This window comes from Rhineura floridana, chromosome 10 (genome assembly GCF_030035675.1).
Source record: "Rhineura floridana isolate rRhiFlo1 chromosome 10, rRhiFlo1.hap2, whole genome shotgun sequence".
Taxonomy (NCBI): domain Eukaryota; kingdom Metazoa; phylum Chordata; class Lepidosauria; order Squamata; family Rhineuridae; genus Rhineura; species Rhineura floridana.
The window spans coordinates 35033528-35050773 of NC_084489.1; the positions used below are offsets into that span (position 1 = coordinate 35033528).

The 17246-nt window shown below is 39.0% G+C and overlaps 1 protein-coding gene across 6 annotated transcripts in view; it reads left to right on the forward strand.

The window, feature by feature from the left end:
* Positions 1–17246, forward strand: part of TBC1D5 (TBC1 domain family member 5) — a 741088-nt gene that overhangs the window by 481167 nt on the left and 242675 nt on the right. For all 6 annotated transcript variants that reach the window (XM_061587418.1, XM_061587420.1, XM_061587415.1 and 3 more), the window contains one exon: positions 11791–11925. In XM_061587418.1, the coding sequence (XP_061443402.1) occupies positions 11826–11925 (100 nt within the window). In that variant the 5' untranslated portion in view covers positions 11791–11825. The remainder of the gene's footprint in view (positions 1–11790; positions 11926–17246) is intronic.

A 17246-nucleotide genomic window follows, 5' to 3' on the forward strand; every position in this document is an offset into this window, starting at 1 on the left:
TTTAATGATCTATATAATCTGATACAGCTTATGAAAGAAAACATGCTTGCTTTGCACTATCTAAAATGTGTCAAATTGTGCATTTTTTATATATCTAAAGGAAACACTTCCTCAGTGATAGATGGCTAGTAGTGAATTATGAAAGAAGCTTGGTAGGTGAATAAGAAAGAAACCAGTGCTTGATTACTTTTCTTGCTGCATGTAATGGAGACTAAGAGAATTAATGCCCATCATCTCCATGTAGAGGTTGCTAAAGACAAGGTATTTTTCAAGTAGGGATTGTTCACTTGCACATCTAAAACCTATGAAATATAGAACATTTCGGCCTGCGTGCATCCTTTTGTTTGCCCTGCATAAGAACTTCTTTGTTTAGAGGATATAGTCAAACACTTCAAAAGAATATTTGCATTGAATTTCTTTTCTTTCTTTTTTCCTCTTTGTGAAAACACTTCAGAAGGTTTTACAGGTGCTGATTATTCAGTGATTCCTATAAATCCTGGCTTCAGCCTCCATCTATATAAGGAATGTATCAGTTTTTGCTGTCTCTTCACTGGCTTTTCCTAGTGTAATTTTATGGTTTCAGTTGTATAGGAAGTTGTTGTATATAATAGGGGAAAGTACAGATCGGCCCCAGGCTGAAGGCACATGAGGCTACCACCTTACTGAAGCTAAACAAGTTTGGGTGTGGTCAGTGCCTGGATGGGAGACCGCTGGGAACCGCTTGTATGGTGAAAGAAAGGTGGGGTATAAATGTAAGAAATAAATATAGTAGGATAGCAGGTTGTGTAACCCCATGTGATGCACAGTAAGGGCTGTGGCTGAGTAGTAGAGCACATGCTTTAAATGCAAAAGGCCCCAGGTTCCAATCCTTGACACCTCCAGGTAGGGGTAGGAAAAGGCTTCTGTCTGGAACCCTGGAGTCTGTATATGGTATAGACCACTGTTCTTTAACCTTGGGTCCCCAGATGTTGTCAGACTACAATTCCCATCAGCTGTAGCCAGCTTAGCCAATGGGAGTTGTAGTCTAACCACATCTGGGGACACAAGGTTGAAGAACAGCAGTGTAGATACTGAGTCAAATAGAGCAATGATCTAACTCTTCCTGCATATCTTTGATGGAAATTAGCATTCTTCATTCTCTAGGAATGAAGTGCTGGTTAGGACCATGCAAGTTTACTAAGCACATGCTTTCCAGGTCTGCTAGTCATGGCTTACCCCCAAAAAATCTAGGAACAATTGTTTGTTAAGAGTGCTTAGAGTTGTTATGAAAATCCATATTCCCCTCACAGAACTACAATTCTGAAAGTTTCACAATCGCTCTTCCCAGTAAACAAGGAACTATAGATATTGTTGGGAACATTGTAACAATACTTCTGTCCCTCTTTCCCTCCCACTTTCTATGTTAAGGGTTTTTTTGTATTTATATTTGCTGTTTTTTGTATGCGTATAATATTTGTGTGTCTCTTTAAATAATAATAAAACAGAAATAAGTGATAGCTAAAAAGGTTGCTCTCTCAGAAGTGTGGGAACTCTGTTTCAAACATCAAAAATGGTGAAGCAGCTGACTCTGTTAACTGATATGCCCATCTGTGTATTCACACTTACACATAAACCCATACCTTGCATGCATTCTAATGGAAGTATCACTTTGGGGACCTTTTACTCTGAAGTTGATCGTGTACCACAGTGGCTACTGTACTAGATTACTACCAATTTAAACCTGTCAATACTCTCTTGCTTTCTTACAGGAATTAGCAAAAACCACAAGCGTTATGATAATTAAAACATTAACAGAAAATGGTGAAGAGTGAGTAAAATGATTTAATATCTTTTAAGTGCCAGTACAGAAAACAAAATAGCAAATGGTTAGTTGTTGTAAGTTACACAGGCTACACAAGCTGGTGTTGCTTGGTCCATATGCTTGAAAAGTTCCTACTATTTATTTATTACATTTATACCCCGCCGATACAGAAATAGATGGCACAGAGAGATTGCCTTATATGGAGTAGGGATGAGCACTATGAAATCAGCAGAGTTGTAGTGGAAGCTTATATGCACCAGGGGGAAAAGATTGAATGCAAGTGACTAGAATTTGGACAATACACAGATTGCAAGCCACTAAGAGAAGGGAAATGAGAAACGGAGAGTGTGGAAGGAGAAGCAATAAATTAATAATTACCTGTCCTGAGGAAAGTTTAACCATAACCTGCAGGACATGGTCGTAACTGAGTCCGAATTTCTTGCAGTGATTCAAAAATCAAGTGGGGAACTCTTTACAGTTTGCAGAGACAGCTAGCTTTCTGAATGGATACCCAATAGGCTTAGGTGAGGACAGCCCTCATAAGGCAGCCCTTGAGCCAAGCCATATGAACCCTCAGTAAAGTTCCAAAAATAGAAAAAAAGCTTTCCTTCGGGGACAACACTGAAGAAAATAACAAACATGGCTGAGAGGCAGAGGGACGAAGAGGAAACCAGGAGACATATCTCGCTAAGCTGAAGACGTATCTAGCTCTCACAAACATCCACAGAGTTGGAGCTGGGGTCAGACCTTGAAGTGACATGGGGCATAGTTTCCTACTATAGAATGAGAGGGAAGTCATAAGGAGCCAATGAGAACTCAGAGCCAGGGAACTGAGGTGTCACTTGTGGAGAAGTGGCATTTTTCAGGAAATACACATTTAGACTGCATCCAATTACTGTGCTTGTTTCTTTCTTTCTCAGAGTTAATCAATAGCTGAATAGAAGTATATCCTTGCAATAGATAAGGCAAAGGTTCCAGGGATTGAATAGCCTTGCACTTGTGTTCTGGTCTATGCATATTCAATTCTATACATGGCTGCTGCTATGGAAGGAGATTTGGCTTAAACTACTGTTGCGTTTGCACTTACTTTGCAATGGCACAATGCTGATTACACAGAGCAAAGCCAAACTAAACAGTTTCAGGGCATATTCAGAGTTCCAGCTGAATTGAGCTGCTTAGCAACAACTGCTTTTACAATTCTATTCTATTATAAATATGTTTGTAAATTGTTTCCTATAAAGCAGCTCAAAGCAATTTAACAATAAAAATACCAACTCTCTCTATAAATTTCCTATATAAAATGATTTCAAATCCAATACAGATATAGACTGGGATAAAAGTCTCCACTTAACAGCTTGCCAAAAAAGGAAGATCTTCAATAGGCACAGAAAGGATAATAAAGATCATTTTAGTGTATGAAACCATTGAAGTGTTCCTTCAGTGTGGATTGTGCAACTGTGGTAGTCATAGAATCATAGGAAAACAGAGTTGGAAGGGTCCTATAAGGCCATCAAGTCTAACCCCTTGCTCAATGCAGGAATCCAAGTTAAAGCATGATAATTGCATATGCTATGATGTCTTTTACCCATAAAATCCTTTTCAGTTTTGTGCAGTTTCAGGAGTCCAGTGGTAAAGTATTTACTTTTTGGTAACCCAAATCCTTTGTCAGGAGTTGAAACCTTAGCCTACATTTAGCAATCATAAACATGATTCTCGGTGGTTGGATGCCTGCACTGATCTGAAGTTCTTTTGACAGTTTCACTCCAATAAGGACCACTCTTCAGGAATCTGTCTTATGTTTCAGCCAGTCATTAATCAGTGAAGGTAGAACTGTTTGTGTGTAGCAGCACACTTAACTTTATACCAAGGCTGTGATCCCCAGGGGGTCGTGAAGTAATCCAGAGGGGCCGCAAACAGTAAAGAAATGAACTATTTATTAATTTTTTTTTAAAAAAGTCTTCATTCCCTGGACACTGTCTGCTCCCCACTGCTGCTGCAGATGACACCTCCCCCTTGCTCCAAACAAGAGGGGAGGACTGAGGCTGAAGTGCCAGAGCATCTTTCAAGCATGCCAAAGGCAGGCTTCTGCCTATAAAACACATGGCAGATGCCAAAAGAGGCTGAGGGTGGAGCTACCAGGAAGAAGAAGGGATTACTATCACCGACTCCCATACACCCTTACACCGAAGGAGAGAAGAGGGCTTTTTGTGAAGCAAAAAGAAGCAAGGCTGCAAAGAAAGGCAACTTTCCCCCTTCCTTCCTGGCAGCCAGCCTGCCTGACTTTCTTGACTCCTGATTCACTCCCATCTCCTTTTAAAATTTATTTTTATTTGCAAGGCTGCCCAGATCTCGCCTTTGTCCCAGACGGAACCAAGGAGCAGTGAGGAAGCTCAGGACTTGCTTGCCCCTCATCTCTGAGGCTGTGTGTGTGTGCCAGTATCCCCCCTTTCTTCCATCTACTCTCTGCCCCCCAAATCTCTCTCTCCAAGATGCTGTGGCAGTTGAGGGCTTCCCCCCTCCCACGTGCCCAAACACATGCATGCCTGCAGATGCTTGCAGGAGGGGCCGGTGTGTTTGTGTGCATGTGCTGATCTGGCTTCTGCTCCGCTCTCATTCCCCAAGTGTACACTAACCAAGTGATTGGTTCTGATAATCATCCCAAGGCTTATAATAATAAATAATAATAAATTTAATTTTTGTGTTGCCTATCTGGCCGAAACCACTCTAGGCTTAAAAGCACTAACCTCCCTACTCAATCTATCTACCCTTTTGTCTTCACAAGCTAGCATCCCTACCACTGCCACATTGCTGCTTCTTTATTGTTGTTATATTTTTAAAAGCTCAGTAGGTTGGCTGACGCTGGGGTCCACATACTACAGCTGAAATGAATGTATTTAATTATTACTGCATTTATATCCCACTTTTCCTCCAAGTTGCTCATGGTGGTGCACATAGCCCCCTCTTTCCATTTTCTCCTTACACCAACCCTGTGAGATAGGTCAGGCTGAGAGACTGTGTCTGGCCCAAGGTCACCCAGTTGGCTTCATGGCTGGGTGGGGATTTGAACCTGGATCTTAGTCCAACATTGTAACCAATTGGTGTTGGGAGACAGGACTATAAATCTTTAGACTATGAGGAGGGATATCAATTTGATGGCCCTTTACATTAAGAGAAGGTGGCAACACCTCCCTGTATACAGGGAGCTTTTTATGGAAAGGGATATTTGAATATGTGATTTTGCCATGCATCATTTTTTCAATTAACAGAGGCTAAAATTACAATTGGGGGGGTCATGAAATTGTTTGAGCTTATAAAGGGGATCCTGTACTCATAAAGGTTGGGAACTCCTGCTTTAAAGCATACCTTCCCTTTTCAAACTTATTTGTACATATAAACTTTTGAATACATTTTGTGCCCTTAGTCTCTACTTAAATATACACATCAGTAACTTATTTTAAGGGATATTACTGTTCTTCTATGAGAAGTGTAGAAACTCTTTTGAAACAGAATCTCTGTGAGCATTAATCAAACGTAATATTACTGAATTTTTGCTAAGTAGAGCGTATGAAGCATATTATTGAGCAAGAATTCTGAAACAACATTTTTCTTCCACCTAGATAATAATGCTAAAACTCCACCTGAAAGTGCAATCCTCTACATGTCTGCTCAGAAATGTTCAATTGAGTTAAATAGGACTTACTCTCAGATAAGTGCGATTAGGATTGTAGTTTTAGGAATTCAGAAATTCCATGATGATTCTTTCTGTTACAATTAACTATTCCATCTTGAAGTAAAAAAAAATCAAAAGGGATCTCACTTTTTTATATGTAGAATAAAACATCCAGAGCAATTGCCCACTACTTTGCTTAATAAAGCATCTGTTTACTTGGGAATGCTGTTGATAGCTGCAGTTTTGTTGTTTTTAAATGACATAAAATTAAATTTCAGAATGCTGTGACCTGTCTGATCCTAAAGGTAAGGTGACAATTTTAGTGTACATATAGTCGAAAGCAAGTCTTTACTCATAGCACCAGATGTTTTGGTTATAGGCATTCTCCACAACAATTATTTTTGCAAACCTGTAGTTAGTTACAGTATCTTAAATAATCTGAGTAGTATTTCTGGTTCAGAACTACTTTCAAGGATTAAAATGGTTTTCCTGCACTGATTCATGCTTGAGTTGCATCTAGATTAAACTGTTGTAATATGCTGTATGTGGGACTGCTTTTGGAAAGTGTCCAGAAACTGTAACTGATTCATGCAGCCACTATGCAGAGGTACCCAACCGGAAGCTGTCCTGGTGTTTTGGGCTCTAGCTTCCATCAGCCCCAGCCGGCATGTCCAGTGGTCAGGGATGATGGGAATTGTAGTCCAAACCACATTAGCTACCCCTGCACTAGGGTTTTGATTGGTTCAGGGCAAATGGAGTATATAACATCAGTTGCAATAACTTGGTTGTCTTCAGTTGATATGAGAACTTATTTAACCTTAAAGCCTTAAATAGATTGTATCCTCCATATATAACTTTCCATGTGTTGAGATCTTTGGAGCACAAGGGTGATGTTCAGGATAAGGCCGCCTATCACTGAGGCTATTGAACCCATATCTTGTAAAGGATTGTCCTCCTCCTTCCTTGGCTTTTCAACCCCAGGCTGAGTTGGCAGTCTTCCAAAGAGCTCATTTGGTGCTCTTGTGTCTGCAGCTATGATCAATGTTGATAATTAGTATTGGGTACTTTTGAAAATATTTGTATTATAGGGTTGTACCCAAAGCTAGTCATATTCAAAGTACATCCATTAGAATTAATGGACATGACTAACTTATGCCCATTAATTCCAGTGGGTCTACTCTGAGTAGTTGGATACAGCCTATATTGTTTTTAATACGCCGCCTTTGCTGACATTTTTAGGTGAAAGGCAAATTGTAAACAGTTTTAACAACATACTTTTACAAATACATAATAAACGTTTAGTTACACACAGAGAAGTAATTACTATTTAAAATAGGTTGCAGAGTACTATATACAGAATATATTGTAAGTTTTCAATTGATATGTCAATCAGTTTTGTAAGTAAAATAACTAATTGCAGTTACCTTGCAATCTTTATAAGAATTCACTAATAGGCAAAAAACCTTGTGGTTTAAGAACGTACCTGTAGCCAACAGATATTTCTATCAAACTTTAAAAAGCAGGGAAATTGAGCAACTATAGTGAATGCACCAGGGGAGCAAGAGACCTGACCTCCTCTCTGAGATACTGTTGAGACTGCCCAACAAATTTGTCAAAATGCAAACACAATTTGAGTTGGTCTTTCACAATCCAATCCACTTCCTGTGTAGCTTGGAAGAATTTGGTAACATGTGCCTCTGGAAGGGGATGGGGAGGGATGAAGGAAGGGGAGGGAAGGAGCAAGAGGGAGGGGATAGGAGGGAGAAGGAGGGGAGGGCAGGTTTTATTATTTGCATGCTTTTTGAGTTCAGTGGAATTTACTCCTGTGCAATCATGCTTAGGATAGGTGAAACTGACTGAGGGGAGGGAGGGAGGAGGAGAGCAGGAAGAAGAGGGGGAGGGGAGGAGATTGGGTGGGTGTGCACTGGGCAGAGGGGAAGCCCCTTTCCCTTCCAAAAGGAAAACATTGTGAACAGTATTCTTTTTCAGGGTTCCCCCCACCTTTTTATTCTACAGCAGGCACATGCAGCCTCCCACCCAAATTTAAACCAAAGCTGTCCCTGGCCACATCCACACCAGAGCTTTATTTCACTTTAGACAGTCATGGCTTCTCCCTGGGAAGTGTAGTTAGTGAAGGGTGCTGAGAGTTGCTAGGAGATGCCCTGTTCCTCTCACAGAGGTTCAGTCAGAGCGGCTGACTGTAAAATCACTCTGGCCACTGGAGCTCTGTCAGGGGAATAGGAGTCTTCTGTCAGCCCCCTTCACAAACTACACTTCACAGGATTCTTTGGGGGAAACCATGACTGTCTAAAGTGAAATAAAGGTCTGGTGTGGGTGTGGCCCCCTGATAAGGCAAGCCCAGCAGTTGTGAGTCACACTTTTAGAACACCGTTGGTTCTTACTGAGCATGCCTGACATTATCATTGAGTTCAATGCAAATTTTCTTAAATTAATTAAAAATTAGCCAGGCATTTTTTTAACTTTTAAACTGCAGACGATGAAGGTCAAAGTATGGGGCAAGGTCAATAATAGAATTACAGGTACTCTGTGAACATGACTGATTTTTAATTAATTATGAGAACTCTGACAAAACAGTCCAAAAGGGGTCTGGTTTTTTTCCTCTCTCATTTTACACTTTGAACTCTCGATTTCCTCTGACTGTTTGTGTATCACCATGAAAATTTAGAGGGTTGTTATTAAGCAAGTGTTTTTGAGTTCAGGACTATATGTTTTGTAAGGTTTTGTTTTGAAATGAGCTTATGGAAAGCATAAGAATGGCATGGGGGTATTTTCAATTTAACATTGCAGAGTGCAAAAAAATCATGCTGACTCTAGCATACAGCCACTCTCGTGGCTGTACAATAAACATGACTTTGTAATGAGTCCATTGTAGTTCTGTATTTGTATAACATGCATAGATCGTTTAGCAAGTGACTTTGCATTGGTAGAAAAATGAATTATAAATATATGAAATGAACACAAAATGTAGTTTCTTACATTTACTATTTGCATGATTCTGCGGTCTATTGAACATGCCATGCTCTCAGCATCCCTTTGTGAAACAGGAAGCATTGTCCATGAAGAAAGAAGTACTGATGTGTGAACAGATCTGTATAATTTGAATCCCTACATAAATAGAAGGCACTTACATTCACACATCCTCTCCCTTCTATAGTTGCAGTTTGCCCTGCTGTATTGTTTCACACTCGAGTGTCTCTCAACTCTCTGAAACAGGGAATCCAAACCAATGTTTCATTTGGTCTTTCACCTGAAGATTTTCTACAGACGTGTGTGCTGTGAGTGTAATTCTAATGCATGACATGTTCATGAGCATTACATTATCTAAGAATAGAAACTTATAATGTATCATCTGAGATTGTTTAAAGGCTCTATTCAGTTTTAAATTAATATTTTTATGGTAATAGCAGCCAATTAGCATGCACTTTTATTTAGGAAGTATTTAAATAATAGGATTTTTAAATTTTATATCATTGATTTAAATTGGCCTTTTTTCCCTTGGTGATTTAAATTGCTGGTGTAAATCACCTTGATGCTTTATAGCCTTTAATTCTAGGGTCAGGGCTGAAGTACTCTAGCAACAGAGTTATATACCATACGTTTTATCTTAAGGAAGGGATTAATTTCAGACATTGCAGGAATCTTCCTTAAAGGAAACTTTATCTTCATCATTTGCTCCAACTCATTGTCCACACTCAAGAAAATATAAGAGGAAGAGAAAATAATTGAAAATAATAAAGGTGATGTGGCTGAATATCCTCCAAAGCATTCCATCTTGCTGTTGCATTTCCCAATCCGGAGTGGTGGATTTCTGCAGAGAATATGGGTGCTAATCCACATTTTGGCATCATTCAACTGAGTATTAATTTAATATAATTCATTCCTTGTTTTGAGTCAAGGCCCCTAACGTTTTCACATGTGAAAGTTTTGCAGCAGTGAACATAGGTTGGCACAAAAGTTACGAAAGAATGCAGATAGTTTGGCTCTTGAACATGTATGTTTCACTTTTGAGACTGAATTTGATTTAGGATGAAAGGGAATATGTAAAGAGAACAGATGATTTGGCGTTAAAAAGGTTGATGTATCCTGCAAATGCAGATAAAGCAAAAATACATTTTGTGCGTTCAGAATTTGGAAGTGACAAAACCTCAGTGTTTAACTTCAGTTGTGTTCTTAGGAATTTAAGCAGCAACTCTGATGACGTCTGGAGCTGCTTGGCATTTCTAGATGACTTCAAATGTTTTATTTACATCTGGATAAAGCCATATGAAGCCTGAAGATGACTTGCTTATTTTGCTGTGCTCAAACATGTTTGAACGCTCTCCTGACTGAAAAAAATAAGGTGTTTTTGTGGTGCCTACTAGATTTTGGCATAAGATGAATATGAGGATTCCCTTAAAACTATTTTCTAGTTTTGGAAGAAATATATTGGGGTACTGTTCTAAATGATAAAGTTTACATTTATTGAAGTACTACCATAACTAGGCATTGATTGAAAGGGTACATTATTTACTGTAAATGTGGATGTTGTAATATGCAGTATTTGAGAAGATTCCTCAAACTCTGAGATGAAGTTATTGTATCTTTTAAAACAACTATATATCAGATGGGTTTCAGTAGAGTCTTCTGGTACCAGGATTTTATCAGCACCAACAGCTTCTTAAACTGCTCTGTGTGTGTGTGTGTGTGTGTGTGTGTGTGTGTGTGTGTGTGTGTGTGTGTGTGAGCTTCCATCTACAGCCAGCACAATGATAGGTCTAAATCACATATTGATATTTTAAAGTATTATGTAATTATTTTGTTAAATTACATTACATAAAAGTTGAGCAATGTTTGGCAGGCTTTTATTAACTTGTAAATAATTACTTGTCTAAGAAATGTCCCATGAGTCACTATAATGGCTCTATTTTATTTGCTTTGGTTTAAAAATTAAATAACTAAAATTGTCACAGGTTTGACATTCAAAGTAGTTAGGTTAATATGCATTGAACACTGATTTTTGAAAAACAGTTTATTCAAATTTTTGATGAAAATTTCCCCCCCAACAGTCTTGGTGGTGTTTGTATTGCTACTTTGGATGTTGTCTCTTCCTTTTGCATGTTAGTTCTGTAATACAGGCATACCCCGCTTAACGTTGCTTCACTTAACGTTGCCTCGCTATAACATACATGCTTCATATGTCTCCATACCCCGCTTAACGTTCGCGTGCCTTGCAATAACGTACATTTTATTGTCATGACGCCGCTGCCATCTAGTGGTGATTGCGTGCAGTACAAGTGAAGACTATTGCTTTACTTAAAGTAGATTTTCATTAAAGTATACTCTCCGGTCCCATTGCAAACTTTAACGCGGGGTATGCCTGTAACACTTTTTGGAAAGGAGTTTGACAATTGTCTGGCTTCTTCTTTTGATAACAGGGATAACAATTTCTCATTCTATATAGCAGTGGTAGCCAACACGTCCTCTAGATGTTGTTAGACAACATTTTCCATTTGCTCCAACCAGCATGGCCAATGGTCAGGAATGATGGGAGTTGAATCCAACAATGTCTGGACATCATCACATCTTCTTGCTATATAGTAATCTTTCTATAAACAGTAATTGTGAATGAACTGGATACACAATCTTAATGTGCATTGCATTAAGTTAAGTTGCACTATAAAATAAGGGAAAGTGGCAATTTCCTTTAAAAGTTGGAAGGTTACTTTAAGAACACTGTTCAAAGATAAATCAATAACCTGTTAAAAAGTAAAATAAGACAACTTTAGCATATGCATACTATTGTGCTTCATACATTTCTCATTTACAACTGTAGAAATGATTTTTTCTTTCTGCTAAATCTCACCCATTGGGTGAGATGTCCGGGTGTTGGTACAGAACATGACGTGTCAGTTAGATTTGGATCCTTGTTCTGATCACCGGAACAAGGGATGCATTTCTTGGGCTGGAGTCGGTTTTTAACAAAACATGCATGCACATACAGATATATATTGGTGGTGGTCATGCTCAGAGTAGACTCATTGAAATCAATGGACTTAATACCATAACAGAGAGGAAACAATACTAGGTTTGTATGAAAGGTGGATAAAGTTTAAATATTAAGAGAAGCTCTGTACATCATGAAGAAAGTACAAAAATAAATATAATACAATATTCATTTCTGCTAAACTAATAGTATGTTTAGAGGACATGCCATACATGAACCAATAGTATTGAATTTTCTTAAATCTTTGCTGCCTTAATACAGTACAAAATTAGTAGGCCTTATTGAATAATAATTTGTTTTTGGTTTTTCATCCAGATAATTACTACTTGTTGAAAGTGTCAAGTGTCATTATGTATCATTCCATTGCTGAAACCAGCCATCCTTTACAAGCTGAAGAGCAGGAAGTGGGCATTGATCCTTTGCAGAGTTATGTGAACAAACCTGATGAGGGTGAGTTTATTATTTCTATACTTAAACATTTTTTAGAAATTTTTAGATGTCATGTATGTTTTTGATGTGCTTAATCCCCCCCCCAAAAAACCCCACAGCTGAATAGGAAGCTTTTAAGGAGCATTTTGCCATGTGTCAATCATTCTGTCCCTCATGAAAACCCTAAATAGTCAACTTACCATTTTCATTCAAAAACACTAGCCAAATGTTTAATTCACTTCTAACCTTTCTGATCATAAATGAAACAGTGAGTTCACTTTCAGAATATTGAAATTCAATATAGCAACCATCTAACTTTTTGTTGTTTTATTGATTTCTTGTTATTGTATTTGGTTTTGGTAGTGCTTTTGTAATTCATTTGGTAGAATAAAGATTTAGCCATTTACTATTAAATTTGAGTTTGGATTGTTAATGAAATCAAGCAGAAGTTTCTATTCTCCTTGTACCTTCATTTGTTAATCAAAGCAATCAAGTTTGATATCCCTATTCTAAAATAAATGTTTTGGGGATACTTGTTTCTCAATATAAAGAATTTGTGTCCTGCGTATTAACAATACTTGTTCAGGAAACAGCTAACAATGTAAAATCATATTAAAAACATAAAAATAAAAGCAGTTAAAATGATGACAACAATTAAAACAGACTGTTGGAGAACAAAAGGCAGCAGCAGCATCTCACATGAAAAAGCTAAGGAGAAAGGCAATATTTTCAGTCTCTTTCGAAAGTTCAACAGGGATGAAGTCAGATGAATGGTGACAGCAAGGACATTCCAGAATCGGGGCACCACAGCTGAGAAGGCCCTGCTGAGAAGGCCCTGCTTCTCACTGCTACCCACCTCACCTCAGAAGGTGGGGGCAAACTGAGCAGGGCCTCTAATAAGGATAGTAATAATTGGGCAGGTTGATGTGGGAGCACACCAGGATTTGGGATAATATAGTGGCCATCATTCAGAAATGAAGGTGAAATTTAACAGAAGTGCAATGAAAATGCAGCACCTAGAATGGAAAGTGCATGCATTTGTTAGTTGTACTTCTTGATTATGTATGTATGTATATCCTGCCCTTCCATCCAGCAGCAGCCCAGGGCAGCAAACAAATACACTAAAAACACATCAAAACATCATAAAAACAGACCTTAAAATACATTAAAACAAAACAACTTTAAAAACACTTTTTAAAAAAGCGTTAAAAACATATTTTTAAAAGGGTTAAAAAACATATTGTTTAAAATTTTTTAAAAAATTAAAAGCAATTCCAACACAGATGCAGACTGGGATAGGTCTCAACTTAAAAGGCTTGTTAAAAGAGGAAAGTCTTTAAAATGTGCCAAAAAGATAACAGAGATGGCTCCTGCCTAATATTTAAGGGGAGGGAATTCCACAGGGTAGGTGCCACCACACTAAAGGTCCATTTCCTATGTTGTGCAGAATGGACCTCCTGATAAGATGATATCTGCAGGAGTCCCTCACCTGCAGAGCACAGTGATTGACTGGGTATATAAGGGATAAGACGGTCTTTCAGGTATCCAGACCATTATGGTTCTTCAGATGCTCTGCCCATACATATGGGAGAAGTAGGGTCACATCCATTAGCCCCAATCTCAATGTGGCCAGATCCTTAGCCCTGATCTCAATACTCCACATAAGTGAAGTATTGGAAAAGGCTGTCTATGCATGTGTCAGAAACCTGCCCTCAAAACCCAGGAACCAGTCCTTGATGATTCAGCAGTTGCCCAGTGTCTAGGGTCTAACACTGACCCTACAATGTATACTGCCACTACTACCTCTGTCCAACCAGCCTGGGTCAGGTGACTCCCAGACCTTACCTAAGATTTCAGAGAAGCAAGAGCTAAAAACAGGACTCTCTGCTTCCTGAGCGTTAGGCAAACAAAATTACCCAGTAGCAGGTAACCAAGAGGTTAGGAACTGGATTCAGTACGAAGCCTTTATCCAAGAAGACACACACTAATTATAATTGAGGTCAATTTATTAAAATAATTAAAAATAGCAGAGTTAAAGAGCACCAGAATACCAATAAGGAGCACAATTAAAAAATCAGTTGGGGAATACAGTTGGAAATTAAAAACCAGGATAAAACAACAAAGTTAACTTGTTCTAGCTCTGTACATACCATAAGAACATTGATCCCACAGGAACAAAGCACACAGCAAAGAAGAGATGACCAGCAAGGTGATACAAAAGTTATCACGTAAAAGGTATGGGGCTATCTTTATACTAAAAAGCACATCAACTAGGGTGAATCTTATTAACCAATCGGAAGACTTCTAAACTAGAACCTTCTGATACTTTGATATACTGCCTTCCCACAGCTGAAGCAACTCTCCCAGTTAGCAGGCCTCATTCCTGACCTTGGAGCACAGCAAAAGTAGATAAAGCTGGTGCCTCAATTCCATGAGATCATTCCACTCAGTAAGAAATACTTCTATCCAGAGACCAGCTTCTACTCAGAGGCTTAAGCAAGGAAACCATTTTCTTGACATACAAAGGCTCAAGACATGCCCACATTGGTGGGGCCAGTGGACATGGTCTTATTTCCCAGACACATTTGGTAGATTGGGGGGGGCATCTTCTATAGTTGGCTAGGACTGAGCAATACTCAAAACTTTTATCTTTTTCACATACAACCATTTGGCAAATATCCCCTTGCACCCTATTGATGACATCCAGTGATGTCTGCCTGTGTGCAGAATGGAAATCTATGTGCGTAGTGCGATGTCCAGTTCTCTTCACAGGGACTGCAGGGGAAGAAAAGGAAGGAGAAGCCCCTTGTGTGACTGGATGCCCACTTACACTTTGTTGGATCTCAGCCTTTCTGAAGAAGATGTATTTTAAATGTAGATCAAGTAATTTTGAACAGCTTCCAGAATAACCTTTTTTGAATCAACCATTTTGTAAGATTATATATTATTTAACTATACCCTATGTAGTAAGAATGTGTGGCTAAGAAGAGAATAGTGTTGTTTGATGTGTCATTTTATCAAAGATACATACATTAGATTTTATTATACTATTAGGAAGTATTAATAATTGTGACTATCGCTCGGTAGCTGTGCTGGGCGGGAGGGAGGAGGAGCCATGGAACTGCTGGGTCAGTGGCAAGGTTGGGATTGCATGGATGCACCAGTGGGGAGTGAGAGATTGTCAGCAGTGACTCCTCCAGTGTCCCTCACAGGCCTGACTTCACCACTGGTCCAGCCCTGCCCAGGTGAGCAGTAGCTATGCGGTGTCAGGAGGGTGGCTCTGCCCCACCATGCACACCGCTACTGCTGTAACTACATTTTAACATTTGGATCAAATTATCCCACTTGTTCCTTCCCTGAGGGCACAAGAATAGGGGGAATGATAGTATAATCAAAGGCCTTGTTGTTCATATCTGGATTATCAAAAATAAGTGATTTCATAATATAATGTGTCTTCAAAAATTAATGCAACTTTATGTAAAGTATGCTCCCGGTTACTCAAATGTTTGATTATTCAAATATTTACACATTAGTCCAACAGAAAAATAAGAATTTTTATTAATGTTTAAAAGTTTGGACATACTAGGAAGCTATTCTAATGAAATATTTTTAACTTCACTATTGCTTTTTTTTCTGCCCACATTAAGGTAAAAGTGTCCCCGCACTTAAAGTGCAAGTCGTTTCCGACTCTTAGGATGACATCTTGCGACGTTTTACTAGGCAGACCATATATATGGGGTGGGATTGCCAGTTCCTTCCCCGGCCTTTCTTTACCCCCCAGCATATGCCGGGTACTCATTTTACCGACCGTGGATGGATGGAAGGCTGAGTGGACCTCGACCCCTTTTACCGGAGATTCGACTTCCTCCTTCCGTTGGAATCGAACTCCGGCCGTGAGCAGAGCTTCGGCTACGTTACCACCGCTTACCACTCTGCGCCACAGAGGAACCTTCTGCCCACATTAGCCACCAATTAAAACTTTAGTCTTAAAAGGTCATATCTGCTGCACCTTAGTTCTTTTCTATGGTTTTTAGCATCTTTTGGAAATATTTTTAATCAGTTGTGCTCTTTTTGTATGTTTGTGTGCCTAAAGCAATTAGTTACCTAGACACAGAAGACTTTATAGTTTTTTCTGAACCTTAACATTGCTGCAACATACAAAGTTATTAGTATTGAATTGATGTTTAAAAGTGCCATTAATTCATTTACCCCAAATGTTCATTAACAATGTAAATGTATGCTGATGTTCTATGAGACAAGGAAGTGACTAATGACTCTTCGCACTAACAACACTTAAAATGAATAGAAACTTAAGATAGCTAATCTTGAAGTAATCAAGACTCTCATTCAGCTTGGCTTCTCTGTATCCTCTAAAACAGCTGTCAACTGTTAAAAATATATACACAACACACAGATACGCACATGCGAAGATAGAGATATGTAAATACATGGTTCCCCAAAGTCATAAAGGTTACCAACCATAGTACATTTTTACATTCTATATGTAAATATTTTATATAAAGCATCCATTTTATCTTCATGGGCTTTTTTACAGTGAAACACAGACTGCATTTTAATTTGGTGCCATATGCATCCAAGATTCATCATCTCCCAGTATTATTTTAAATAAGGTATGCAGCAGATATTGGGGGTGGGGTGGACTTCAGCATGTAATTTTCCTAGCCCAAATGCTGCAATCCAGGAATTCAATATCAAGAGGCAGGAATTGCTCTGTAACAAAGAGATCATTGCTTTTTAGGAATTAACGCCATCTGTTGCACAGAGATCTCCATTGTTGGTCTTCTAAGTTATGTACTTAAGTAACAATTTACACAAGGGTAACTATACATATAATTTCATAAATCTTATGTTCACTTATTGGATCTAGACACAGAACAACTTTGTTTCCATTGTGGCTCAGAGAAGGATGCTATACCTGTTGTTAACACATGCCTGAGGTCCAAACTACATGTTTGTTGTTCGTGCTTATTAAAAAGTGAACTTAAAAGTGGCCACTTCTATTTTGAAGAAAAAATAGTCATAAATCAGGGCTCTGAACCAATTTACTTCCCATCACCAAGCTATGGCAGCTTTAAGATTATTTGCAGCAGGACTCTGACACGGGACTGCTATCCTGACATGGGTCCCATATCCAGTACCAGTTGGTGGAGCGGCACAGGCAGGGCAGCATTGCTCACCTGCCTTCTGAACACTGGGTATCACTGCTAGTTCCTGAGAGTGGGAGTGGCGAAGCGCAGAGAGTCAGGACAGTGTGGGGACAGCAGAGTAGCCAATCCGATGCTCCTGTTGTGCCCCTCATGCCTCACCCCTCTCAGGAACCA